This window comes from Pogona vitticeps, chromosome 1, assembly GCF_051106095.1.
Source record: "Pogona vitticeps strain Pit_001003342236 chromosome 1, PviZW2.1, whole genome shotgun sequence".
In the NCBI taxonomy this organism is placed as follows: Eukaryota; Metazoa; Chordata; class Lepidosauria; order Squamata; family Agamidae; genus Pogona; species Pogona vitticeps.
In genome coordinates, this window is record NC_135783.1 from 167,267,792 (window position 1) to 167,292,299 (window position 24,508).

Genomic DNA, 24,508 nt, shown 5'->3' on the forward strand with positions numbered 1-24,508 from the left:
CCCACAGGACCCCCATCAGGGGCTGGATGTTCCTCCCACAATCCTCTAGTGCAGGGGTCATCAACCGGTCCCCGGGCTTACTGGAACTGGGCCGCGGAGACAAGTCTCCGCCCCCCACCTCCCCCGCGGGGTGTGTCGAACTGGCTGAGGGGTGTGTTTCCATCCTAATGGGTCCCCCAGCGCTCTTTCGCTGCAGGGAAGCTGTTGTGGGCAGCCCGCCCAGGAAGCACCAACGGCCGGTCACTGTGCTCGGCGCCACCCCACCCAGGGCAAGCGGCCGATCCTGCTGCTTCCTGCCCGGCTGCGGCCGCCTCTTCCCGGGTGGGAAAGGTGGGCTGGGCTGGGCTGCAAGGGGCACTGCTCCTCCTCTGTGGAAGAGGATCCAGGAGGGCGGCTTCCCCTCCGCTGCTGCCCCCGAGTGGGGCTCGCCTTCTGGAGCCTCCATCGGAGCCTCGCTCCTGCCCTTGCAGCAGCGGCTCCATTGCTCCTGGCTGCCCTGCCCGGGAGCCCTCGCCTCCTCCTTCTCCGGCAGGGGAAACATCCCCTGCCACCGGAGCCCAGCTTGCCTCGCCAATTGAAAGTGCTCAGCAGTGAGGGAGGGGGACGTGCTGGCCTTAGCTCCAAGACGCAGCCTGGGTGGCCCCCTCCCTCCCTGCTGAGCACTTTCAATTGGCGAGGCAAGTGGGGCTCCCATGGCAGGGGTTATTTCCCCTGCCGGAGAAGAAGGAGGCGAGAGCTCCCGGGCAGGGCCGCCATGAGCGACGGAGCCAGCGCTGCAAGAGCGGGAGCGAGGTCCGGTTGGAAAGAACAGGTCTGTCGGCGAGGGAAGTGGGGCCTCATTTCCACCCTTGCAGCGATGACTCCATCGCTCATGGCGGCCCTGCCTCCTCTTTCTCTGGAAGCAGAAGCATCTCCCACTGCCAGAGCCCCACTTGCCTCGCCGATGGACGGTGTGCAGCCGCCCAGGCTGCGTCTTGGAGTTAAGACCGGCAGGTCCCCCTCCCTCCCTGCTGAGCACCTTCCATCGGCTGCCCACCCTCCCTTGCTCTCTGTCCCTCTTCTTCACTTAGCCGGGAAAAAGAAGAGCAGAGGAGCTGGCTGGAGAGGACAGCAGGCCGCCGCCGCCGCCCTTGCTGCTCTTCTCTTTCCCGGCTAAGTGAAGAAGAGGGACAAAGAGCAAGGGAGGGTGGGCAGCCCTGGACAAGGCTGGCCCCAGCTGAGGGTTGCCTTTGCCTGGAGATGGGGGGATGGCGGTCAATCCTCGCCCAGGGCTGCCCACCTGCCTGGCTGCACTCGCCATTCAGCAAGGACTCATCGCGCTGCAGGAGAAGGCATGGAGGTGGCTGGGAAGCCATTTCCTCAAGTGCAGCAGGACCACCCGGACAGCCTCCTTGTCCCGCTTTCTCAGCCTTTCCTGCGTCTTGCCGGTGCACCCCCCGCCCTCCTCCCTGTCTCCTGGTCTCAGTTCCCTCAGTCCCCACCGGCTGCACATTGTCCCGCCAAAACCGCCACCCCGAGGAAGAGAGCTCGCGTCACCTCTTCCCCTCAGGGCGGCCGCTTTGTCCTCGTCTGCCCTGTCAGGGCTCAATCTCTCTCTCTCTCTTTGGCCGTGTTTGTGGGTGGGGGGAAGAGAAGGAAAGGGTCTCTCCTACAATTAGTGGGAGTTTGGAGAAAGCACCTCAAACTTGCGCGGGGTGCAAGCCTGGAATGCCTGGGCTTTCTTTCCACATTTCCAAAACCGAAGTCCTGGTTGGGGGGGCGGTGGAAAGAGAGGGTCCTGGTCCCTTTCTCGTGGCAAGGAAGGAGAGCCCCTGTCTCAGAAACAGATCTGATTTTTTTGCCAGACGGGGAAGCTTGCCGTGTGAGGATTGGGGTGGCTAGCTGGGGTAGTTTGGTCTTCACAAAAGTTACTGCCTTGGAAACGCGCCTTGTCCAGGATCGGAGGCGCAGCTGCGCGGACTTTCCTTGGGCATTGGCAAAAGCTGGTGAAGCCTAAATGCATACATAGGAAGCCTTCAGGGGGTGGCTGCGTATTTTCGAGGCGAGGAAGGCGGACAGGGTGGGTGCTGGCTGAGCTCTTCCCTCTTGAACCCTTTTCCTGTTCACCATCCCCTCCCGGAAAGCTCCTTTTCTCCAGGGAGAGGCGGGAAGGAAGGATATTACAGCCTCCACCCCCGCCCCCACCTCCACCAACACCCCGAAAAGCCAGTCTAAATGTGCGTCCATCGGGAACTGCATGTTTGCAGTGCAGTCGTACCAGGGGAAGGCTACTATTTCCACCACCCCCGCGGATGGACCCAGCAGTTGGAGACAGAGCCCAGTGGGGAGGCCATTTGAATTTCCCGGGCTCTTACGTTCCGCCGCTGGGCCCATCAACGCTGCTCACTTTCCAGGCGGTGGGGGAAGTGCGGGAGGCCTGCCGGAGGCCTCCCAGCAGCAGCTATGGAAGTCCACGAGGTTGAGGAGGCTTTGGACTGGTAAAATGCTGCTTTTTCCTTTTTAAAAACTCTTCTGGATGGGGTTTGGACTGGGGGTTATTTTTCTGTGTTTTTTTGTTTTGTTTTTGGATTTGTGGTGTTTTTTTTCTCAGTCCCAGCATGGGACTTGCTCTGTTTATTTTTATTTTATTTATTTTGTGTATTTTTTTGAAATGCTGGAACGGATTAATCCTGTTCCCATGCATTTCAATGTGAAATGGTGCTTAATGCATAACATACTACAGTACTGCATAACAAGTACCCCCACGCACGGACGCCCCATTCACAGACGCTGGTGGCGGCAGCCCACCGCCTCCCCCACCCTACCGGTCCTTGGAAGAATGGTCTTCAAGAAAACCAGTCCCTAGTATTAAAAAGGTTGGGGACCACTGCTCTAGTGCACAGATATTAGCATACCTAATGTGCAGGGGAGGCAGAGAAAGCGGGAAATTCAAACTTTCAGTTAGTGAAGAGGCTGCTTGTCTGCTTCCTTGCTAGTCCAAGCAGTTACAGAGCTGGGAGAGAGACCTGGGACTGCCTGGTATTGTCATTTTAAAATGTAAAATTTAGTTTAAAAGCTGCTTGTTCGTCCTCGGGTGAAAAGGTGCTCCGTTTGAGTTGAAACCTGCTTGTGTAGAAATGTGCATACTTGCTTTAAAAGCTGCCAGGGAAGCCTTTCAGACCAGCGCCGATCAGCTGTTAGGTGGGGAGAGCGGAGGAGAAAGGAGCGAAGAAGAGCATAAAATGGCTGCCGGCTGCCTGCTGGGTGCCGGCTTTTAGCTGTTTGGTGCTCTTTTTCGGCTGTTAGGCACTGTGAAGAGCCAGGCTCAGTCTACAGTACCTGGTAAGTGACTTTCTTAATTTTTTTTAAAGTTTCAGACATTTTTCCCCTATAAGAATGCATTAATTAATTTTCAATGCATTTCTATGGAAAATCTGGATTCGACTAGTTCTGGGCATCTAATAAAGAATATATTTCCAAAGGGTGTTGCAGCAAGGAAAATAATTGTGCTTTATGAGCCAAAACACAAACTTGGCTGCTGATCACAAATTAACCCTGCATACATGGGAAAGCAAAATTCAGTATTACTTATGGTTGTTTCCAAGTCCTTATGGTTCTGGCATCTCTTTGATGTATCTAAATCAGAACAGGGCTAGGAAGTCTCAGAGGCAGGGCATAGTTATTTGATTAGTGTTTTTGGAACAGAGTTCTTGTCTGTAGCACATACTACATTTGCTGATAGAGTAGTTTGAAAATTAAGAAAGTCAAAATTCTTAGTGACTTCTAACTGGATTACAGTACCTGCTTCCTGATTTCAGCTACTATAGTTCGTATTCAGTTTTTTTGGCTTGCCAAGAACATTGTTCCTGGCTTTGTCTTGAATAACCTGTTGTGCCTTGCATGCTATAAACGTTCCATTATATCAGAAAACTGAGATTTGATCTTATACTGAGCATGTGCTACTGCTGGTGAATGGGATCAGGTTAAGCTTTCTTTTGCATAACCTAAAGCAAATAAGGAAAACCAGCTGTTAAATAGTTTAATTCCACTATATATCCTCCACACAACTAAAAGGGACCTCTCAATGCAGTGCCAAATCAGACAAACCATTTCTAACTTAATATAAGCTGGGCAGAGTTGCACAACAATCTCATTTGTCATTGAGACATTTCTATAAGCATGGGGAGGTGGATGAAAGGAAATGTAAAATATAGGTAGTGTGGTATAGGTCTTATCACTGGCTGATAATGGTTTATACTGTATGTACTTGACTTAAATTTGTGGTACACAAATTTATGGTACATAAACTAGAATACACAAACCTTTAAGTCTCTTCATTTGTTAATGACAGTGGTAATGGTTCTTAATGCCACTGTTGACTGCTGTTCACTTTACATGGTTCAAATGTTATTCTGTTATAGTTTATTAAATATTTTATGACACTGTTTGGTTCAGAATATTTTTTCCTGTGTTCCTCCTCTAAAAATTAGGTACCGTATTTTTCGCTCCATAAGACGCACCTCTCCATAAGACGCACCAAATCTTTAGGAGAAGAAAACAGGAAAAAAAATATGTTTTCTTCTCCTAAAAATTGGTGAGCCTTATGGAGAGGTCTGTCTTATGGAACACAACCTAGGACCCTTTGGAGGCTCACCCAGACCCCCTGAAGGCCAGAGGGGGCAAAATCACCACATTCTGGGGCTCTTTTGAGGTTTGGAAAGCTTCAGAAGAGCCCCAGAAGGTGGCAATTTCACCCCCTCTAGCCTGGTGGGGGGGCAGGGTGAGCCTCCAAAGGGTCCTAGAGTGTGTTCCAGGACCCTTTAGAGACTCACCCTGCCCCCCCGGGGGTCAGAGGGGGCAAAATCGCCACCTTCTGGGCTCTTTTAAGGCTTGGGAAGCTTCAAAAGAGCCCCAGAAGGTGGCGATTTTGCCCCCTTTGGACCCGTGGGGGGGTAGCATGGCAAGGGTCCGAGGGGGCCTTCCAGACCCTTGCCACGCTACCCCCCCCACGGGGCCAGCATGGGTGAAATAGCGACCTTCCAGGACCTTTTGAGAAGCTTTCCAGCCTCTCAAAAGGTCCTGGGAGCTGGTGATTTCGCCTGCGCTGGCCCCGTGGGGGGTGGGTGGGGGTAGCATGGCAAGAGTCTGAGGGGGCCTTCCAGACCCTTGCCACGCTACTCCCCCCCCACGGGGCCAGCATGGGCGAAATAGCGACCTTCTAGGACCTTTTGAGAAGCTTTCCAGCCTCTCAAAAGGTCCTGGAAGCTGGCGATTTTGCCAGGGCTGGCCCCGTGGGGGGGGTGGGGGCAGCCTGGCAAGGGTCCTGGGAGGCTCCCTTGGACCCTTGCCACGCTACCCCCACCCCCCCACGGGACCAGGGGGGTAAAATCGCCAGCTTCTGGGAGTGTTTGGAGGCTCCCCAAGCCTCCAAACACTCCCAGAACCTGGCGATTTCGCCAGGGCTGGCCCCGTGGCGGGGGTGGGGGCAGCCTGGCAAGGGTCCTGGGAGGCTCCCTTGGACCCTTGCCACACTACCCCCACCCCCCCACGGGGCCAGGGGGTTAAAATCGCCAGCTTCTGGGAGTGTTTGGAGGCTCCCCAAGCCTCCAAACACTCCCAGAACCTGGCGATTTCGCCAGGGCTGGCCCCGTGGGGAGGTGGGGGCAGCCTGGCAAGGGTCCTGGGAGGCTCCCTTGGACCCATGCCACGCTACCCCCACCCCCCCACAGGGCCAGGGGGGGTAAAATCGCCAGCTTCTGGGAGTGTTTTGAGGCTTGGGAAGCCTCAAAACACTCCCAGAAACTGGCGATTTTGCCGGTGGGAGGAGCGTCGCAAGGGTCTGAGTGAGCTTCCAGGACCCTTGCAACATTCCCCCCACCTGGAAGCTGGCGATTTCGCCTGCGCTGGCCCCGTGGGGGGGTGGGGGAGCATCGCAAGGGTCCTGGAAGGCTCCCTCGGACCCCTGCGACGCTCCCCCCTACGGGGCCAGTGGGGGCGAAGTCACCACCTTCGCACCATAAGACGCACACTTTCTACTCCCCTTTTGGAGGGGAAGAAAGTGCGTCTTATGGTGCAAAAAATACGGTACATCTTAAGGTCAGGTGCATCTTATGGAGCAAAAATATGGTACATATGAATTATCAAGGGTGGAGCGGTGTGTGGAAGGTGGCCATCACAAATCAAATTCCCACCCCTTGTTTGATTGGGCTAGACTTATCAGAGCATATCAAAAGTGTTTTTATCACTACTCGCTCACAGATAGAAAAGATAGAAATCCTGATGCAAATAGTGAGATTCCTGATGAAGAATTAAGTGAAGATGAATTAAATGGAGTAGCTGAAGCAGTTGCTGTAAGGAATCCTCATGAAAACAGTTTTAAACAAGAACAAAAACAGGATTCTATTTCGAAGCAATGTTTTAATCTGGCCAGAGAAGAACCAGTAACCCCTGAATCCCCTGAAAGATTTGTGGTGGACAGAGACTTATTATATAGAGAGGTTTTGATAAACTCTAAAAGGGGAGGGGAAAGTATCCATAAACAACTGATCATCCCTGTTAAGTATAGAGAGAAGATAATAGAAAAGGGACATGCAGACTCCTTTGCAGCTCATTTAGGAATCACATGCACAAAGCAAAGAATAGCTCAAAAATTTTACTGGCCAGGGATGGAGAAACAAGTAAGATCATATTGTCAAAGCTATAACAACTGCCAAAGACAGGGATACCCTGGGTTAAAGATGAGACCTGAAGAAGCAGGAATAGCTAAAGGAAACTTAGTGAAAAACTCTAATGATAAGCCCAATAATGATGAAAGGAGAAAAATGATAGTTGCAATAATTATATTGTAAAATTAAAAAAGAGCCTCAATCCAATGACCCATGAACACTTAGAGAGGTCTGTAGTTGATAGAGGTGGTTGGAACTGGATAAAACATGTTGAGGGTGGGTTCATATATATACGCTCACAAAGAAGTCAGAAAGCACCCATTACAGCAACCGAAGAAAGCTGGGGAGGAAAAAGTTTCCTGGAGAGTCAGATTAATAACTGTTCTGAAGAGGGTTGTATGCTTACAAGAAAACCAAATAAAAGTAGTTTTGACCAGAAGCAAAAAGAGAATATTAACTTCTTGGGTGGTTTAAAAGTATCCATAAATCCTACTCTATTGTTCTGTGAAAGTCCTGAGAAAATCTGGCTGGAAAAAGATCTTGTAAATAAAGAAAAGTTCTTAGTAATGACAGAGTGTAGCTTTAAAATGACTCCTGACAAAGATAAAAACTTACACGAGGGTCAGGAAACATCATATTATCGCGAGGTTGTGAAACTGAAATCTTTAGAGGGATGTAAACTGCAGTTAGCAGAGGCAGTATCTAGGGAATTGGTGCAACTAAACCGGAGGTCTGAGAAGCTTGGTCACTGTATCGGCACAAGCCCTTGAAACCCTGCAATACAAACCCTTTTATAAGAAACTGAATAATAAAGAAATAGAACTAGATGAGACTATTTGTACATCCAAAATTAATCAAGGAGTTAAGATTGCATTTCAAGGAAATTCGCCTTTAAATTTGAAAGTGACCCAGTATAGTGGTTTCCCACCTAGAAAGAAACTGGGTGAATTTATTGGTGAGAAGAAAGGCGTAAGCCTTGACCTTTTAAATAAAGAAAAATCCAGAGATGTACAGGAGGAGGAGAGGAAATTGTTCCTAACTGAGAGAGTGAAGCCCCGTGTTAAAAAGAAAACAAGTTTTACTGCTAAAAGTCAAGCAGGGAACGTCTAGCCTATTTCAGAGAGCCGACCAAAGAGGAATCGGATGAAGGAGCCTGAGACCAACAGAGGTAATCCTGAGTACCAGCAATCATGGAATCAACTGACAGAGGTGGAGAGGATGGGTCCAGTATACAGTGCACCTGACAAGGATCACCCTCTCTACACAGAGATGTTCAACGTCAGGCGGAGCCAAGTAGACAACAAATCATTGTCCAGTGACAGTACTCTACGAGAAACTGCAAGTGAGAAAACGGCATCCATCTATTAATGAATGGGAGTGCATGGACCTTGATTGGTCATTGCAGAGACTGTTGAGGACACTGCTGGGGTTAAGGACTATCAAAACCAACATGAATAAATTGATGAGGTGGGCATTACTGGTGCAAGATTTGACTTTGAAATCAAAAGGGACTCAAAACGTAGTGGCCAATGACTTGACAAGAAGATTGAAGAATGAAAAAGAAAGGACTGTATTAAAATGTAACTTTAATGGTATGAAAACTGGTCAAATTAAATGTTATAAAAGTGTAGTAACATGAGAAATGATTAAAAATGTAAATTGCATATAGTAAGTAAAGTTTGTTTGTTTTGAATGACGAAAAAATGTTATATGATGATAAATGTAATTTAAATATAAAGTAAGAACATTAAAATGATTTAAAATGTATCATAGAATATGTATATATATTACAAACGGTAAACTAGAAAACATTTTTAAAGAAAAGATGAATAAGAAATTGCATTCGTTGTTCATAAGGGTAACCTACTGTAAGTGTTACCCCATGACACAAACTTTCCAAGGGGGGAGTTATAGTATGTGACGGACAGCTCACACATCACTCCTGTCTGTCAGGTTAGAGCTCTGGTGTGGGAGTCTATGACTTGACAGGAGGGGCGGAACCAACGGAACTAAGGGGAGGAAAAAGACAGTTTGGGACAGTTAGGGCAGTTGGGGAGTTAGAGAGGAGAAGAGACAGAGATATATAGAGAGATTGAAAGAGTTAAGAGGAATAGTTAGGGAAGGACTGAAAACAAGAACTTGGAAAGTGGGGTGGTTAGGATTGGAAAAAGTTAAAAGTGTTAAGAAATAAATAAATACAGTAGTTGCATATAGTAATATATAATATAGTACAATATATTAAAGCCAGTCCTCTGAAAGTGAACATTCAATTGGACAAGTAAACTGATGTTGATAATTGCAGCCAACTATTCGTATTTATGCAATAAATAAAGGAAAAGGAAATTTTGAAAGAATTTTTATTTTGTGAGCAACTGGAGTTAATGGCAAAAGGAACTGATGTTTTCAATCTCATTAAACACTTTTTCAAAACATCAAATACCAATGGATGTAATAGGCACTGATGGTACCCTGCAATGTTAGGCAAAAAAATCCAGTTTTTTTGTATATATGAAGAAAGAAGTACTGTACAATAACACATTGTATGTTGTACCACGATGCACTTGCATTGAAAACTATGCCAGAGAACTTAAAACAACCCTCAGCTACTGCAGTAAATGTAATAAATTATATACAAGGACAGGTGCTTATTCATTGTGTCTTTTGTGCTTTTTTTAGAAGCAACGTGCCAAACATATTGTGCTTCTTTATCACACTGAAATAAGGTAGCTCTCCAATGGACATATGCTAACCAGGAATGTGTGAGGAAATTATTCAGTTTCTTACTAACCAAAGTTGTAATTTAGTTAAAACTTTGGAAGAAGATATGCAGCACTTTGACTGGCTTGTTCAGCAGATATACTCACTAAATGAATTAAATTTATCAATGCAAGGATATGGTAAGAATATAATAACAGCTACTGAAAAATTACCTGTTATTATTGAAAAACAAAAAATTGGATACTCTGAGTTGAAAGTGGTAATTTTGACCAATACATGTATTCAAATGGAATTTGAAAAATTGCACTTAGAACAATTCCGGTGTGCTCAGTTAGAATCATCTCACAACTGGCAAAGGCAGCACTGCACACACTACTGCCATTTGCTACCACCTATATGTGTGAAATGGGATTTTTATCACTTTTGCATATAAAAACAAAAACCAGAAATCACTTAAATGCAAGTGATGGCATACATCAAACTAGCCACTAAAAATTGAAACATTTATTTTGTGTTAATATATATGTGTATTTGTTTTTCAGTAAATAAACTGTTTTGCAATAAATGTAATCTTCTAAAAAAATAAATTGGAAAATATTTTTCAAGTGGGTGCAAGAATGTATTTTGATATTCAATGGAGTGCCAACCACTAAAAAGGTCAAGAACCTCTGTATTAGATAGAAATGAGAAGTCAAAGTTTATGCCAAATTCAATTAAAATTCAAGATATACAACAATTTGTAAATTTTTATTATACTTATGGATATTGGCATAAACTAAAAGATGCATTGTAAACATATTAGAAAAGCTCTGTTTTAAGTTGAGAGTAATATAAGTTGCAATAATATTACTAGGAATTTGAAAACTAAAAAGGGAGGAAGCATTTTCAAACACTGTAATTATATCACTGTACAGTTTTGTCTTATTGTTTCTCACTTTTTACTTGTTGCAATTGTTGTATGCATTTACATGACATTCCCCCCCCCAAAAAATTAAGTGCCAAAAGTGAGGGAAAAAAATAATTTCAGTCGTCATTTGGTAGGACTTGTAAAGCGTCTATTGGGATGTAGAACAAAGCAGTGCTTCTGTGACAATGAAATAATAGATCTTGATGGAGTAAGACAACAAAATGAAGTACTGTATTTTTTGCACCATAAGACTCACTTTTTTCCCACAAAACAGGGGTGTGGAAAGTCTGTGTGTCTTATGGAGCGAAGAAAACAGATTATATTTTCCTGTTTTCTTCTCCTAAAAATTTGGTGCGTCTTATGGAAAGGTGCGTCTTATGGAGCGAAAAATACGGTACTTTGCAGCCAATTTTAATGATAAATTACTTCAAAGATCATCAAAATCTTTAAAGTGTTCTCTTTCAAACTATACAATACTACTGACAAAATGCAGACATAATAGTGTTTCTAGATTTGGAAAAGAACTAGAATGTGAAAGCTCAATTAGACCAGTGGTGATACTCATATCTGCATAATGTTTGCAGAAATTACTGTGGTTCATTTCAGCTAACAGATGACGTCCCATGACACTTCTTGGTTGTAAAATCAGATTCATAACCAAGATACACCTCAGCACCTTGTCAGTTAGCCAGGACAAGTTATGCAAACCTTACACAAACATGAATAGGATTCCAGCCTTTGTAAGCTTTTGAAGTGTTCATACTGGGAAATTGGGGAAAATCTGAAAATTCTGAAAAATAAACGCAACACATCCATAAAGCAATTTTACTGGATAAAGATATTTGCATGCTAACTGCTTTAAATAAACCTAATACGAGAAGGCTTATTGCTATTCATATGATTCCACAAAATTGGGAAAAATGAGGTCTGTGGAATATTCCACAAATAATATTTAAACAGTTGTTTTCTGAAAATATCCCTGCAATGAGATGCAAGAATGTGTATTATATAACATTAATTCAATCACATCATATAGCATTATTCTGTCTGCACTTGACACAATGTGTTGGATCCAGAGTGCTACGCAGGGAAATCCTTTCGTTGCCAGGCTTCCTTGGATTTATTTGGTCTTCCCTTCTACCTGAGCTCCCCTAAAAGAGCACTAGAAGAATTGAGGGTTCTCTGGAATGGTGTGGAAGGTGATATAGGGCCATAGGTAGAAGGGGGTCAGGACAGATGAAAAGGCTTTTTAGATTTGCAACAACACTGTTACTCACACGGGCTCCTTTTTCTGGCAGACAATCACACCCACCGCTGCAGTATCTTCCTGAACATGGCCCAGTGTAGGACTTTCCACCCTGAAAAATAAAGCACACGTTCAAATGTTGGCTATGCAACATGACAACAGCAAAAAGAAAAACTAGAAAATTAAAGAATATTGAAATGAAGAGTTGCTTCTGAAACCATAAATCATAGGCTGTACTGCAACTTAGACCCAATATTAATTCCAAATGATGTTTCTTATGGACTTGGTCACTTATTACCATGGGAATTAGAGATTTATTAATGCTAGGTCTAAAAACGAGACTTTCCACACACAAAAAGGAAAAAGAGAAGAAACAGTATCATGTAAGTCTGTGATGCTATAGGAGAAAACTAAGTATCCTTACAAATTTGATCAGGCTTTCAAAACAAATGAGAATAACCTACACTATAATTTGACCACCCCCCAGAGTGCAGGTTATTCCCATTATCATTGACACAAGTTACATGTGTGTTTGGAGACTTAGTGGGAACCACTTGTGTTCAGATGGAAATGTTTTCTTCAAATAGAAGTTATCAATTATGTACAATCAATCAAAAGAATGTGGGACTGCAGATGAAATTGAAAAAATATTTCTGAGTTGCATGCAGGAATACATCTTAGAGATCAAAAGATTTTTTGAAATTCAAGTGTTCACTTCGCACCTGAAAGCAAAATAAGTTGTCCTTCCTGAACCTGTTGACCTCCATATTCTTTGGACTACTTCTCCCACTGCAGTCATGCTAGCTGGTGTGAATGCAGTTGCAGCCCAAAACATCTGGAGGTTGTTAGAGCATGACACTCATAAATTCATTACATATTATTTTATATACAAAAAAGTAGGATTCTAGGAAAGCAGAAATAATTTTTTAAAACTATAGGCAAAATTGTAACTTTATTTTTAACTTAATGTTTTCAAATAAAACTCGGGTCTCTAAAATTTTTAATATTTGCCTCTTCTGCTGGAAGATTTATTCACATTTTATTAATTTGCACTCAGATTTTAGTTTTTAAATCATAGATCAGTCAGCTGGGAATCACACTGACAACTCCAATCACAGAAAATGGTGACCAAATATTACTTATGTAAATCAAAACCAGGCAAGAATGTCTGTATGTCTCTCTCTCTCTCTGTGTATTCATTCATTCATTGATTCATTGATTCATTCATTCATTCATTTAAAACGCCAATTTTAATAATCTCAGAACAAGGATAAGTAATGTAAAATGGCAGGAGATCCTAACGAGAAAAGGGGTCCAAAAAAGGTGGGAGCTTCTAAAAAAAGAAATTCTAAAGGCACAACTACAAATAGTTCCAATAAGGAAAAAAAAGGGGGGAGAGGTGGCAAAAAGGCCAGGGTGGCTTCACCAAAAGCTCAAGGAGTACCTAAAAACAAAACAAAACAAAACAAAACACAATGAGGTCTTGACTTGAGAACTTAATCCGTATTGGAAGGCGGTTCTCAAGTCAAAAAGTTCTCAGGTCAAATCTGCATTTCCCACAGGAATGCATTGAGAACCATTTGATCCGTATCTGCTCTTTTCCGTCCATAGAAACTAATGGGAAGCTGTTATTCCGCCTTCAAACACTAGAGGGGGATATTTTTTTTCCGTTAGGTCAAAAAAGGTTCAGGGAAGGCAGGGAAAATACAGTCCAGGCAGTACAGTACCAGGCAGTCCGAAGACTGTCTCCCAATCCACTCTCTAAACGCTGGGAGGAGTGAGGAAGCAGACAGGCACCCTTTTCACTGGCCAACAGTTAACTAAAAGTTCAAATTTTGCACTTTCCCTGCCTCCCACGTGTTTTTTTCAGTTCGTAACTCAAATCTAAGTACATATGTCAAGTTAATATTGTCCTATGAGAGCGGTTCGTAAGTCAAAATGTTTGTAACTCAGGCCGTTCGTAAGTCAAGACCCCACTGTAAAACAAAATGACATAGGAAGTGGAAAAGAGGCCAGGCCACCAAGGATGAGTACAGACAAGTACCAAGGAAATGCAAGAATGGAGTTAGGAGGGCAAAAGCTGAGAATGAGCTGAGGTTAGCTAGAGACACTAAAAGTAATAAAAAACATTCAGGTACGTGAGTAGCAAAAGACAAACAAAAGACATAGTGGCACAGCTCTGCAATGAAGATGGGCAAATGATAACAGAGGACAATTCCTATTTTAGTTCAGTCTTTTCCCATAAGACAGATTATGAACTTCCAAACAAATTGAAAGTGCAAGTGGGGGGGACAGGATTGCAGCTGGAGATTAATAAACAAATAGTCAAGGAATACGTTACCACCTTGAATTAGATCAAATCTCCAAGGCCAGATGAACTGCATCTGAGAGTACTGAGAGTACTGAGAGAACTGGCTGGAGAACTCTCAGAACTTATTTTCTTAAAATCATGGGAAATGGGGGAGGTGCCAGAGGACTGGAGGAGAGCCACTGTTGTCCCTATATTCAAAAAGGGCAAAAAAGAGGAATCTGGGAACTACAGGCCAACACGGATTTGTCAAGAACAAATCCTGCCAAACTAATTTGATCTCATTTTTTGATCAGGTCACCTCCCTGATAGACAGAGGGAATGTTGTAGACGTATTATATCTTGACTTCAGCAAAGCTTTTGACAACGATTTTTTTGGCTTCGCAAAATGGCTGCCCCGTGTTTTCCGGACCCATGGTTCTCAGGGCAGCCATTTTAACAACTGATCGGCACTCGCAAAATGGCTTCCATATGGGCGATCTTTGCTGGACGACGAGGTATTTTCCCCATTGGAACGCATTAAACTGGGTTTCAATGCATTCCAATGCGGAAAGGGTTTTCGCATGACGACAATTTTGCTAAACAGCGATTTTCACAGGACAGATTATCGTCGTCATGCGGGGCACCACTGTACTTGGAAGGCTGTCATACAGAGGAGGGGCAATATCTGTTCTTGATCATCCCAGACTGCAGGACATGCATCAGTGGACTCAAGTTAAAGGAAGCCAGATTTCTATTGAATATCAGGATAGTTAACTTTTTTTCAAAGTGCATTATGTAAAATATTTTAATATATTTTGCCCTGTGCACCATTTGTCCCAATAAGACCCCCCTTTTTTATTCAGCTTCACCATTTTATTCTGCACCATTTTGAATGGTGCAGAAGTACGTCATTTAACATTGCAAGAGTCATACAGTGATTGTTCTAGAATACAAATCTTCCCTTGCCTCTTTGAGTTTTTTTAAAAACTTTTCTGGCACACAAAAGATGCATAAACATTGTCTCTGGATTTCAACGCACCTTGTGGTTTGCTCTGAACACTAATAATGTTCTTATCAAAGTTCAAACAAACAACATACTGAGATTATAAATATCAAATACCGGACTTCCTTCAGCAGAATCACACAATGTCATCTGGCCTGTTGTTCACATCCTCTCTCATTATACTCAATGCTTAACTACTCAGCAAGATCCAGGAAATGTCTGCATCTTGGGAACAGAAAGAAATATTTGAAGATGTACCTTCTAATAAAGCAAAAGCTTCACTGCTTGCTTACAAATCTCATACCAATATCACCATGTGATTGTGAAATACTCTGATTGTTATTAATTTGCAGTTTTGGAATGTCAAGAAATATATGAAATGCTGAGCTGCATTTTTTCTGTGGGTATATGCCCATTTAAAGATATGTGCTGTCATACAGGAGAGGAAGGCTAGCTATAATTGTTTGCACAGATTTGGAAGTCGGATTAGATATAGATTACAATATTCCTCCATAAGCATCCTTGAAAATGTCACATAATTTACAGTAAAAATACTAACAATAGATACCAATTTACATAATATACAAAAATACTTTTAAATATGTTTGTTTAAAACCCATGTTTGAACTTTCTTTTTTGATTATTAAGGGTTCCTCCAGATAAGGATCAGGGATTGTTCCTTCTTTGTGCCACATGGAGCTTACCAAGATTTCTGCCCAGACTCATTTTGAAAACCCTATCTCTCTTTTCTTTAAAAACTCATTCTATGATTTATGATCCTCTCCTGTACTAATATAGAAAATGCCACCTCTTTCCCCCATTTTCACTTCTGACAGGGACCTCCCATGTCTGGCTGTATAAAATTGGCACATACATATACAGTGGTGCCTCGCTAGACGATTACATAGCAAAACGGTTAATCTGCAAAACGATGGGTTTTTGCGATCGCTATAGAGCTTCGCAAAATAGTTTTCCCTATGGGCAATTTTCACTAGATGATGTTTCAGTCCGTGCTTCATAAGATGGCTTTTTTCGGGACGGTTTTTCGCAAGATGACAATATTGACAGCTGGGTCCACGATTCACAAAACGGGTTTTTTAGGGATGGTTTTTCGCAAGACAGCGATTTTGACAGTTGGGTCCATGCTTTGCAAAATGGTTTTCCTATGGACGATTTTCACAAGATGATGATTTTCCCCCCATGCATTCCCACGGGGAACTGCATTTTGCAAGATGATGTTTTCGCAAGACAGCGATTTTCGCAGAACAAATTAACATCGTCTTGCGAGGCACCACTGTATTCAGCATTGTCCAACCAATGAGCCAGGCAAAGCTCTCCGTGATTGGGGAGTGTTGCTGGTTTGAAACTAGATTTGCTCTCCATTTTTAATTTTCTTTTTCTAATGCTGTTGGTTGTGTCAAGAAACTCACCAGCCACACTCTCCTTGCCCAAACATAATTGACAATTGGGAAGGGAAATGAAGATGGCAGAGCACAGCTCAGCCATCAGTAGAAACATCATTTATGCTGGTGCCACAGGCAAAATCTGGCAATTGTCTCAGTAGTTCTGATGTTTTCCAGTTAAATCATTCCCAAATCAACTTTACAGGTTACAACTGGCTTTCACATTTCAAAAAGCCTTTAAAATTTATATATATATATTTTATCCCCCCACCAAGGTAAAGGTTCCCCTTGACAATTAGTCCAGTTGTGTCCAACTCTAGGGGGTGGTGTTCATCCCCGTTTCCAAGCCGATTTGTCTGTAGACAATATTCTGTGGTCAAGTGACCAGTGCAACTAGACACGGAATGCAGTTACCTTCCTACCGTGGTGGTACCTATTTATCTACTCACATTTTTACATGCTTTCAAACTGCTAGGTTGGCAGGAGCTGGGACAAGTGACGGGTCCTCACTTCAACGCGTGGATTCGAACTGCTCACCTTTCAAAGTTGCAGCCCAGAGGCTTCTGCGGTTTAACCTGCAGTGCCACCACATCCCTTAATTTATCAATACTGTACATTAGTGCTAAAACTGAACACTTCTGTCCTGAGAAGCTTTTTCCACCTGACCTCCACCCTTTTCATTTGTGATCAATCAGATAGTTACTGGAGAATGAATGTTCCATATGGAGAAATGCTTAGGTTCAATGTCATGAATTTATATAAAGCAAAGTGTGCTGCTTATATGCTGCCCCATAGTGCTTCAAGCACTCTCTGGGCAGTTTACAAGTTAATTATGCAGGCTACACACTGCCCCCCCCATCAAGCTGGGTACTCATTTTACCGACCTCAGAAGGATAGACGGCTGAGTCAACCTTGAGCCGGCTACCTGGGATTTAACCCCAGGTCATGAGCAGTTTTGGCTGCAGTACAGCGGTTTAACCACTGCGCCACGAGGCTCTTTTATATAAACCAGTATATCTTGTCTTGCCAGTAGTCTAGCAAACAAAGGCTGAAGGAAGCACTGGCAATAGGAGTTTTAAAATCAACTCAGAAGAAATATAAAGACGCTTTCACCAGGACCTTGCTTTTCCAAGCCCAGGTAGGGCCAGTCTGGGAAGACAGCACAGAATATCATCACTGCCTACCATCCAAAGAGAGAAGAGGCTAACCTGAAATTCCCTTCCAGTTACAAACAACAAACTCTTAAAGCTCCTTAGTATGTTACAACTTCCTCTTGTAGCTAAAGTTGTAGAAGTGAGGTGTTGTGCAAGTGTTCACTCACTTTTTGCCGCCAATATCTGTACTCCCCCTACCCAGTGTGAAGCAAGCCAGAGGATATTTTGCGCACTGCCTGCACACGGAAAAAAATGTATGTATTTTTTAAATGCACAGTGCAAATTTAAATATGGTCATAATGTTTAGTTAAAATGCTGGTTTCCTAAAATATTTTTTTCAAGAGATATGGTCCATAACATAAGATGATCAGCATCAGTGGACATATTGCTCAACATTGACAATGTAAAGTGTCATCTCTCCCCACCCCCATTATGTCAAGAGAATGATTGTCAACATATAACATTTTCTAATGAAAAAGCCTCTGGTTGTTGTGGGTTTTTCAGGCTCTTTGGCCGTGTTGTGAAGGCTGTTCTTGCTAACGTTTCACCAGTCTCTCTTCAGAGGACAGGAGTAGCACTCTGTGCTCTGATGCAGTTTGTTTGGGAGTTGATTATTTATAGCTGTTGGATCAGCTTTTGTCCTTTTCAGGAGATGGGTGATTATGGTGATCAATGTGTTTTTGTTGTGGGTGTATTGTTGTGATAAGGAGGAGAGATTATCTGTCACTGTGATTGATGAGTGTCGTTAGCTGGTCTTTTGTGTGTAGTGATCACTGGTCCTTGTGGCTGGGTAGAGTTTGTTGACCTTTTGCAGGCTGTATTTTTCAGTGTTGGGAGCCAAGCTTTGTTGAGTTTTAAACTTTCTTCTTTTTTGTTGATGCTTTGCTGGTGTTTGTGGATTTTGATGGCTTCCCTGTGCAGTCTAACATAATGATTGCTGGTGTTGTCCAGTATTTCAGTATTTTGAAATAGAATTTCATGTCCAGCTTGTTTTAGGTCATGTTCAGCTACTGCCGATTTTTCCACTTAGGAAACCAGAAAAAGCCTATCTTGGAATGGCTTTTTTATTCTCTATTATGTTGTATTTCCAAAAAGGAAAGGCTCATGCTAGCAGCAATTTATCACATTAATTAAATAAGAGAATGGTTTAAAATTGTTACATAGATATAAAATTAAAATTTTAATTATCTAGTGATTTAGCCACAGAAAAGTAAGAACATAAGTTGCAACAAAGGGCAGCGTACAAATCATGTGGACACTTAGTTCCATCTAGAAATCATGAGGGTTTGTGGTTCAGACATAACTGTCTTTGTTCATTTCCCCTGGCCACTGAAGCAACTTCAATAGCTAAGAGAAGCTGTACTGAAGACTGATGCAAACACTAAGTTTTCTTGGTTTCTTCAGCAAAAAGCAAAACAATTAAAACAAACAAAATTAAAATTAAAACAAATAAAATGTAATCATTCCACTTTGCTTATTTCATTCCTTTCCCATTTTTGAACTTCCAGGGAACTATCCAGCATCCTCCACGAACCACTTATTTGAACTACACTCTGTACCATCCCCAGCGAAAGATCTGTTCTTTCTCTAAAAATTCTTTCTCTACTCTGAGTTCAATGGTTGTTTTCCAACTGAAACAAAAGGCAGAATTTGGAAGGGAATATTTCAGCAGTGTCATTGTCTTAGAGGTTGCCAGACCAACAAATTAAAATCTGAGCTTTCTATGCATGCAACATTGTCTAGATCGTCTTCAGTACCACACAACAAAGGTAATACTTTGAATTTTTCTTGCATTTATTACTAAGATTCTGAGTTGTCTCTTTTTTTCACCAGTGCTGTCACCACTTTTCTCTGACTGATGACTGGTACTACTGAACTCATCAATATCTTTATCCACCAGTTCAAATGTTCAAAATTTATAATTCACCATCTTTTCATTTTTCAAAACTTCAGAATTTGCACTATTGATCTTTAATGCAGGAGTTGCATGCAAATAGCTCTTTTTGAGCGTGAAACATCAGAAACAAATACCACATATTAAAACATCCTTAAATCCTCCTAGACTTGGCACAGAATCACCACAGAAGGCATTTCCTTGTATATCACATTCCTCTTACTGCTAAACATTCATTTCCTTGGTATCCTCTTTCTTTCTTTCTTTCTTTCTTTCTTTCTTTCTTTCTTTCTTTCTTTCTTCTTTTTTTTGAGAATTTGTTTGTTGAGCAATAAGAGAATGCTGTCTTTGTTCTTTGCATCTTCAGATAAGATCCTTGTATTGTTATGGCTGGTTTCAGTAACCTCAGTAGGCAATAGAAATATATTAAGTCTCCTGTCTGACACTGAATACTGAACATACTCCGTTAAATACTGTTTGGGTTACGTCTCAACAGCTAGAAATTCCTTTTTTCTACTGGCATATTCTGACAACTTCTAACAATGAGACATATCTACTATATTTTTAGCTTTTAAAACCTCTAAATATTGTTATATTTTTGAGGCTGGACCCTCAACACTGTTTAATGTGCTTGTTTTCAGTGTGAATGACAGCCGAAGTAAAATCAATACTGATAGAAGACATTCAGCAAGAAGACTAGCCACCATCTCCTGTATCTAAAGAAACTTGTATTTTATTTTTTTTTAAACTTTCATTCATCAATTTTGATTTGCCACTAGACCACCTTTCCTTGCTCTTATAGTGTCCATAATGCTACCTTTCTTATTTAACACCACTAATCTCTAACATATGAATGAGGAAATTATTTATTCCCAACTTTTTTTCTCTCTCTCTCTGGCAACTGCCTACAACATCAGTTCTTAACCTTTCCTTTACCATGGACCCCCTTTAAATATTTTTGTTGCCATGGACTACCAAGACTTAATTCAATATTTAAAACCCTAACATGCATCAAATATTTATTTAAATATTTTCATGAATGGTCTTCAAATTTGGAAAGAAGGGAGAAATAAATTAATGTTAATGCACACACTCCTATTATAATATTTTTATTGGAATGATTCCATACAAATTCCAATGATGATGACTACTATGCTAATAATAGCTGTGCAATTTAATCACTTGTTTCAAAATTCTACAACTGAAGATTAGATGACAATAGGCCGCATATTTCTGATAATAAAAGATCATCAAAAAGGCAATGAACCCAGTAATTATCAACCAATTACATGCCTTCCAACAATGTTCAAGCTCCTCACAGGAGTACTTGCAGGATCAATATAGAATTATTTAATTGAAAACTATACTCAACAGAAAGGGAACTTTAAAAAGTCAACAGGCACAAAAGACCAGCTGCTTATTGATAAAATGATACTGAAGAATGCAAAAGGATGAAAAATAAATCTGACCTGGATAATCTATTAAAAGGCATTTGATTCATTGCCACACAGCTGGATTAATACCTGCCTAAAAAAATTGGGATTAGTAAAAATATTCAGACATTCCCCAAGAAAAACTAGGTAAAATGGAAAACTGTTTTACTGGCTTAGGGTGAAGAAATTGGCACGTTAGCATCAAAAGAGGAATATTTCAGGGGGATTCTTTGTCACCACTGCTGTTTAACATCTCATTAATCTCCATGGCAATAATTTAAATAAAACTGGATTGGGCTACCATATTTCAGTAGGAAATATCAGTCATATGTTATACATGGATGGCCTAAAACTATATGCAGAAAGTTATCATCATCATCATCATCATCATCATCAAATGAAATTTGGAATTAACAAATGTGCAGCTCTGTCTATACAATGTGGCATGATACAAAACCTACATGGAACAGAGTTAAAAATATGGCAATACTATAAAATCAAGTGATGAAAATTATAAATACCTTGGAATACTAGAAGCAGATAATATCCTGCACACAGAAGTTAAAGAACTGACAGAAAGAGAATATATCAAAAGACTGCAGAATCAAAATTAAAATTAAATGGTGGAAATACAAAGCAATGAACAGATGACAGTTCCAGTAATTAGATACGCAGCTGGAATAATAGACTGAACCCAAACTGGAGTAAAAGAATGGGATCGAAAAACATGGAAACTAATGAACGTGCATTATGTACTACATTCAAAGAATGATGTGAAAATATTATATTTACCATGAAAAATTGGAGGCCACAGATTACTGCAAATACGGCAGGTAGTAGAGGAAGAAAAAAAGAAGCCTAAATTATTATATCAGTAGAAGTAGAGAAATTTCTTAAGGAGGTGAAAATGGAGAATATTTTGAAAACAGGAAAAAAAAGACTCGATATAAGAAACCACCATTTGAAAATTAAACACCAATTAAACAGTTGGAAAAATAAACCAATACATGGATAACACCTGAGAAACACTGATGGAAAGCATGATCATAATTCAACATTATACTGTATTTCTTAATGAGGATCATTAAAAAAGAAATGGAAGGCATGATATTTGCATGACAAGCACTCCAAGTCAAAGTGATAAAAGCTAAGATTCCAGGAATTAGTGCTAACAGCAAATGTTGACTTTGCCAAGAAAAAGAAAAAAATGTGTCACACCTCATCTGTAAACATCCAAGGTTGCACAAACATATTACAAAGTGAGACATGATAGAGTGGCAAGATTAGCGCACTGGTCATCAAGCAAAAAATGTAACTTGCTAGCGTCCAAAAACCATTGGGAACATCAGGTGGAGATGTCAGAAAATGACAGTCAAGATCTTGTGGGATTTCTGGATTCAAACTGACAGATAACTTGAATATAACACACCAGACATAGTAGTAATAGAACAAGAAAAGTCCAGATCATTGACACTGCAGTTCCAGAAGATGCCAGAATTGAGAATAAAGGATTCAAAAAACTAACAAAATACAGAGACCTGGCAATTGAAGCATCTCACTTGTGGATGAAAGACATGTCAGTGGTCCCCGTAGTCATTGAGGCTTTGGGAAGAATATTAAGAAATTTCACACAGTATTATAAGCAGTTGCAAATCTAAGAAATATCATCATCAGAGCTACAAAAATGGCAACATTAGGAACAGCATACATACTGTGTCGATATTTAACAGATACTTAGGTTTTCGGTTAAACTTGTATCTATTATATAATAATACCAGACATTGTTTTTATAATTTTGATTGACTGTTTCTGGTACTTCTGAATAATAATAATTGTATTTAATTTCTTATGGAGAAACTGAAATTACAATCACATAAAATTATTAATATGACACATGTATACAAAACATCACAAGAAAATGAAAACCTGAATACAATTTGTACTAAATTGTAGCTCATTAAAAGCAAGTTGGGTGGAAAAAAGGAAAGATATTATATTAATATAATTATAATTAATGAGAAGGTTGGTGCTGTATTTCACTTACAAGCCTTGTTCTATGAGGTTTAATAACTGAAACCTATATTCTGAGTGCTGACTATGTTTTTCAAATGTTTCTATGCTTATTTTTAAAATAAACAAGAGCAGAGAGTAATTTTTCACACAGGTATGTCATAAGAAAGGCATGAACACTTTCACAACCCTCCTCAATAGTTTTGGAAAATCTGCTTGTAGGTGAGCCCAGGAATTTGGGACTGCTCCTTGAACTGCAATTTCCAAGCACCATCCATGGGTATTTCTATGAGCTTGTCTTCCTCTGATGCTGTGACCCCTCTATTTCATACGCATTTACTGAAAATGGATCTCTAATTCAGTTTTTGCTTGTATCAGAAACAGAAATATATTCATGGAAACTATGCCGCAACTCTTCCAAATCTTGAATTTGTGAGGTTTTGAAATGTCTCACAGTTTTGATTCAATAGGTGATGATGTCACAATTCCAACTTTCTGATCATTGCTGCAATCTTCTCTTCAACTTTAAAAACTGTAGCCTTTTCTCTTTGAAGATTTAAGTTCAGTATATTTAAATAGGTGAAAATATCTGACAGCTATGCTGGTCTGACTAATCAGGAAAAATCTGTCAAACGATTGCTGAGGTGAAATTGCTTCTCCATGAACTTATCTCTTCTCTCAATTCCCAAAACAAGTCAAACCTTACCGCGTGATTGCTGACGAACTTCACGGTGTAGCAAAAGTTGGTGGTGTTCACAAAATGTTTTCAAGAAGTATTGAATTCATTGAGGCCCTCACTGCATTTTCATAGTTATAACCAGTTATGGTATTTTTTTACCATTTTCTTACCTTCCCAAAGCTCATGCTCCTTACTCTTGAAAAAATCAATGTTCTTTGTGACATGTTTTTTATGTTTAGTATCGTGATGTCAAAATTTTGATAGTTTCATGATCTCACTGGAAAATATCTCATAACACAACACACATTGTGGTAGTTGCTTGTCTTGGGACCTGTACATGTGAAGCCAATCAACATATATTGCTTGCTATAATGTCAACACTTATAAAGATGACTGGACAAAGATTCATTTCAATTCGAACAAGATGTGCCTTGTCATCATCTTTTATGTTCTTTTATGTTTCAAATTCAACCAGTGATAGCCTTGGAGACAGCTCCATGGGACGAAAATGCTGCTGCTAAATGGGAAAACAACAGCCATCCAGGACTTGATCCTGGATGAGCAAAGCAAATCTGGCTTGCATTACAGAGACTTGGCTGGGTGAGGCTGGGGGTGTCAATCTCACTCAGTTTTGTCCACTAGGGTTCTTTGTGCAGCAGCAAGCTAGACCCAGGTGGGGAGGTGGAGTTGCAATGATCTATTGTGATTCTATCTCCTACAACAGGTGTCACATCCCCCAGGTTATATAGCTAAATTAATATATTTAAAAGTGGGAGCCTGGGACAGAATAGGGGTTCTGTTGGTGTATTGCCCACCCTGCTGCTCAATAATCTCCTTTCCATTGGAAGATTATTCCATGGCAGTGGCGGCAAAGCAATTATTTTCTGCCACCATTCCATTTCCACAATCACCCAGCAGAGCTCTTACAAGTGGTCAAGAGTTTATTACAAGCTAGTCCACAGGAAGATAGTGTAGACCAGTGGTTCCTAACCTTTGTTACTCAGGTGTTTTTGAACTGCAACTCCCAGAAACCTCAGCCAGCAGAGCTGATGGCGAAGGCTTCTGGGAGTTGCAGTCCAAAAACATGAGCAACAAAGGTTAAGAACCAGTGGTGTAGACCAGTGGTT

At 41.3% G+C, this 24,508-nt stretch overlaps 1 protein-coding gene across 4 annotated transcripts in view; it reads right to left on the reverse strand.

Moving 5' to 3' along the window:
- The window catches only part of COL4A2 (collagen type IV alpha 2 chain), a 410,505-nt gene that overhangs the window by 372,434 nt on the left and 13,563 nt on the right, over nt 1–24,508 (reverse strand). For 2 of the 4 annotated variants that reach the window (XM_072992602.2, XM_072992648.2), the window contains exon 4: nt 11,547–11,627. In XM_072992602.2, coding sequence (XP_072848703.2) covers nt 11,547–11,627 — 81 coding nt within the window. Of the gene's footprint in view, nt 1–11,546; nt 11,628–12,237; nt 12,981–14,925; nt 14,974–24,508 lie in introns of those variants that run through there. The other 2 variants (XM_072992721.2, XM_072992686.2) reach the window with 2 other exon arrangements.